At 54.7% G+C, this 4,749-nt stretch overlaps 1 protein-coding gene across 1 annotated transcript; it reads left to right on the forward strand.

The window, feature by feature from the left end:
- Positions 1-1,340: 1,340 nt before the first annotated feature.
- LOC127300219 (L-type lectin-domain containing receptor kinase SIT2) lies at positions 1,341-3,675 on the forward strand. Its single transcript, XM_051330307.2, has one exon. The coding sequence runs from the start codon at positions 1,418-1,420 to the stop codon at positions 3,449-3,451; it is 2,034 nt and encodes a 677-aa protein (XP_051186267.1). The 5' UTR covers positions 1,341-1,417; the 3' UTR covers positions 3,452-3,675.
- The last annotated feature ends 1,074 nt before the right edge of the window (positions 3,676-4,749 follow it).

Here is a 4,749-nt window from a genome sequence, read left to right on the forward strand (position 1 = left end):
CCAAAGACCCGTGTCGCGAGTGGCGGGCTAGCATCATCAGCCACGTAGGTTGGCGTGCACCCGTCGCCTACCTTTGGCGAAGGCGAATTTAATTTCCGTGCAGCGACGACCCAGTTGCCCAGACGCACAATAAGACATCACGTCGTGCCTTGTCCTGCGTGCCGACGTTAATGCACACCACTGTCCCCTTGCCTGCCTCCGACGTATAAAACAGGGTATTCGCTGATTGCCCCTCCCACACAACCCTAGCACCACACATCCACAACCCTAGGCGCCGCCACCCAACTTTCTCCACACGCGCTGCATAGCGGGTTCAACTGGCCGCGGTCGCGGCCGTGGCAGGGGCAGGGGCAGTCGTGCCGCATGCTCGCCGTCGTCTGAGGAAGAGGACTGCTCCTACAACAAGTACTTTGAGTTTGTCGTCTTCCATCAACGACGACCCTTTCGGCAAGAAGAAGCTTCCGGACGCGTTCGTTAAATTTCTTGCCGACCGGGAGCCGGCCCCAGTGACCCTATGGGAAGGAGGCTGCGACTTATGCCGGTGATCGGTGGCGGCCTTGTTCTACGAGAAATGCAAGATGTACCTCCACACCGGCTGGAAGATGTTCGCCTGCGACAACGACGTCCAAGTCGGCTGCTTGGTGAACTTCTTCTACAAAGGCGACGGCGAGATGAGCGTCAAGCTGTTTGGTAAAGAGTCTTGTTGTATCCACTATCAAAGCGACTCAGGCGATGACAAAGAAGACTAGGGTCAACCTCTAGTCTAGGTTTTATGTCCTATCTTGGTGTTTTTCAAGGTTTATGTATGTTCTTCGTCGTCCATTTCAATGTTTTTTTAATGTAAAAGCGACAAAGCATCTTCAAAAATAAAAATAAAAATAAAACATTAAATTTAAATAGATAATTGGTTGGATGTCGGATTTGGGGAACCGGCTGGAGAGGGACGCCCCAAGCGCAATACCAAGGTACGACATCCCAAACGATCAATCCGATCCTACGCGGTTTGGGGCTAGAGATGCTCTAAGGGCATATGCAATGGTTTAGTTGATAAGATCATCTTATCTTAGTCCACGTAATATCGATATAACAATAAACATGATGTATAATTAGTTATTTCTTAGTCTTATCTTTAGTAACGAGACATCTAAATATGTGGTGGGAGAGATTGTGCTAGCAAGAGATTGCACGCAAAACTTGTCATCACAGCCAGTTTGTCATGCTCCCATTGGTCATCAGTTAGTCCACTAGCTCTGGCCCACTGATGCGTGCAGGCCTTCTTCCAAAACCTTCAGAGGGCCCCTTGCTTCCTGTTCCTGGACGGTGTAGCCCAGTCGCCTTACTTGATTCCTGGACATCGAAAGAAGGATTTATGTTAGACAGACAGAACAACATTGGCTCCACCTAGAATTGCTACGAGATGCAGCTGAAGCTTGTATCAGTCGTTTCCCTCGTGTTGCTCCACTTCCTCAGCGTCGGCCATGGAGTCGGAGGTGACAGCCAGTTCATCTACAACGGCTTCCACGGTGCTCAGCTTGACCTCGACGGGATGGCCGTGATCGAGTCGGACGGCAAGCTCGCGCTGACGAACGTCACCTCCCAGCTGAAAGGCAGCGCGTTCCACCCGGCGCCACTCCGCTTCACCGACGCGGCAACGAACGGCACCGGCGCACGGTCCTTCTCGGCAACCTTCGTGTTCGCAATTGTCACCGACTATATCACGGTGGGCGGGAATGGGCTTGCCTTCTTCGTCGCGCCCAACAAGAACCTGTCCGCAGCGTCGCCGAGCCAGTTCCTCGGCCTCTTCAACAAGCAGAACAACGGCAACGGGACCAACCACGTCTTCGCCGTCGAGCTCGACACCATCCTCAACCCGGAGTTCGGGGACATCAACAGCAACCACGTCGGCGTCGACGTCAACGGGCTGGCCTCCGTCGCTGCCGAGCCCGCCGGCTACTACTCCGATGACGACGCCGGCGATTTCAAGAATCTGACCCTCATCAGCGGCGACGCTATGCAACTGTGGGTGGACTACGACGGCCGATCAACGGTGGTCAGCGTGACGCTGGCGCCCCTCGGGATGTCCAGGCCGATAAAGCCCCTTATCTCCGTCGTCATCGATCTCTCGCCGGTGCTGAGCGACACGGCGTATGCTGGCCTCTCGTCGTCGACGGGGCCGTTTCAAACGCGCCATTACGTGCTCGGCTGGAGCTTCGCGCTGGACGGGGCAGCGCCGCCGCTCGACTACGCAAACCTCCCCATGCCGCCCCGCGTCGGTGACGACAAGGGCCGGTCAAAGGGGCGCGACGTCATCCTTCCGGTGGTCGCTCCGATCCTCGCGCTCGCGGTGGCCGCCGGTGTATTTCTGCTGGTGTGGCGGCGATTTCGGTACGCCGAGGTGAGGGAGGACTGGGAGTTGGAGTTCGGGCCTCACCGGTACGCGTACAAGGATCTGTTCCGTGCCACCGGCGGCTTCGACAGCAAGCATCTGCTTGGCGTCGGCGGGTTCGGGAGAGTGTACAAGGGCGTGCTCCCCAAGTCCAAGACGGAGGTCGCTGTGAAGGTCGTCGTGTCCCACGACAAGGCGAAGCAGGGGATGAAGCAGTTCGTCGCCGAGGTCGTCAGCATCGGCCGCGTCAGGCACCGCAACATCGTGCATCTGCTCGGCTACTGTCGGCGCAAAGGGGAGCTCCTCCTGGTGTACGAGTACATGCCTAACGGCAGCCTGGACAACTGGCTGTACGACCAGCACGCGCCGCCCCTGAGCTGGCCGCAGAGACTCCGCGCCATTAGAGGCGTCGCGTCCGGCTTGCTCTACCTCCACGAGGACTGGGAGCAGGTGGTGGTGCACCGAGACATCAAGGCGAGCAATGTGCTCCTCGACGGCGAGATGAACGCGCGGCTCGGCGACTTCGGGCTGTCCAAGATGTACGACCGGGGCTCCGACCCACAAACTACCCACGTGGTCGGCACCATGGGGTACCTCGCGCCGGAGCTCGCATGCACGCGGCGGGTCACGCCAGCCACCGACGTATTCGCGTTCGGATCGTTCGTGCTGGAGGTGGCCTGCGGCCGACGGCCCATCGAGCGCGGCGCCGCCGACGACAACCGGCTCATCCTGGCGGACTGGGTACTCGAACGCTGGCACGCCGGGGACGTCGGGGCCACGGCGGACCCGCGGCTCTGCGGCGTCTACGACGCCGAGGAGGCAGCGGCGGTGCTTAGGCTGGGATTGGTGTGCTCCCACCCGGCGCCCGCCGCGAGGCCGTCGATGCGGCAGGTGGTGCAGTACCTCGACGGCGACGAACCGATACCCGAGCCGGCGCCGACGTACCGCAGCTTCACTATGCTGGCCATGATGCAGAACGCCGACGGCTTCGACTCGTACGCTGCGTCTTACCTATTGTCATCACCGACGAGCGTCGGCGTCTCCTCCGTCGTCTCCGGCAGGTGATTGATGAAGGCCACACACTTATCAATGGCAACCACCACCAATGACTTTTCAAGATTAACTTTTCAAGATCATGCGATTACCGATTCGCAAAAAAAAATGGAAAAAAAGATCATGCGATTACTTTTTTTATGTTTGGGCTTGAGCCGAATACTCTAAAATAGATACTTTTGTCAAAATACGGATGTATTTTAATTACTTGATAAAGTTGAGACAAGGGAAGTATTTTTCTTCAAGACCGTCTACAGGAAACCGTAGACCGGGGAGAACTCGGGAGGGTATGCAGAGACGTGTTTGGTAGCCATTAGAGCGTCAGGCCAAGCGATAGGAAGCACAAAATTACTTGCACTAGATTTAAATATGCGCCTTGGCGCACGATCCCGTGAAATTCGCATTGATTAGCGGTCTGTATAACAGCGATGAAAATGACGTGGGTAAATGATAACATGTTTTTTTTCATTTACCAAATGAAAATAGTCGTCGTATCCTATGAATCCACCTGCTTTCGTGCATCCCCGCATTCCTCCATCAACAACCATCTGATTCAACTCCAGGGACCGGTGTGCCATAGCTATTTTTATATAAACATGCCTACCTCTTGGGGCACTCATTGGGCGATTGTGTGAAACCCACCCAAACAACACCGAACACCCCCTACCATTCCTCTCCCTAGTCTCCTTCTCTCAAGCCGAAATTATCGGCTGCATCAGAGTCCTCGACGACTGCAATGATGTCCAGGACCACTACATTTCACCGAAAGAATCCCGCTACACCACCACAAACAATCTACATACGCTGGAAAAGACCAGCATATCCTAGTGACTTGGCTCTCTCAAACTGAGATCCATGTATCATGTATGTTGTTCGTTGCATCCGCAGCCTAGGACAAAGATCAGTGTAGGTGGCCGCCACATCCTGGAGGTGGTAGCATGTGATGAGCAGAGACCACAATATGTTGCTTAGAAGCTGACCATAGTTGCAGCAGGTAGCTTCAGAGTTGACAGACTTTCCTTGGTGAATGCAAAATTCAGAAATATGTGGTGACTGAAAAATTCAGAAATAAAGGAAATAAATGCTTATTTCTATTTCTCTATGCTGAATGACATTGTGGAGGCCAATAACCGATGATGCACTGATGATCACATTGCTTATACAATATGTGGTGAGCTACCGGCTAACAAATTTGCTTGTTCTGCAGTGCTAGAAGCTTGGAGAGGTAGCAGGTTAGATGAGAAGGTAATGGTTGTCTTGCCAGCCAGCTGAATCAGTATCAGTCCGTGACCTCTCAAGGAAGTAGGGCA

The sequence above is a fragment of the Lolium perenne genome, chromosome 1 (assembly GCF_019359855.2).
Source record: "Lolium perenne isolate Kyuss_39 chromosome 1, Kyuss_2.0, whole genome shotgun sequence".
In the NCBI taxonomy this organism is placed as follows: Eukaryota; Viridiplantae; Streptophyta; class Magnoliopsida; order Poales; family Poaceae; genus Lolium; species Lolium perenne.

What these genes read in the sequence shown, in the direction of transcription:
- LOC127300219 (XM_051330307.2), top strand. Translation starts at nt 1,418, where the DNA reads ATGCAGCTGAAGCTTGTATCAGTCGTTTCCCTCGTGTTGCTCCACTTC.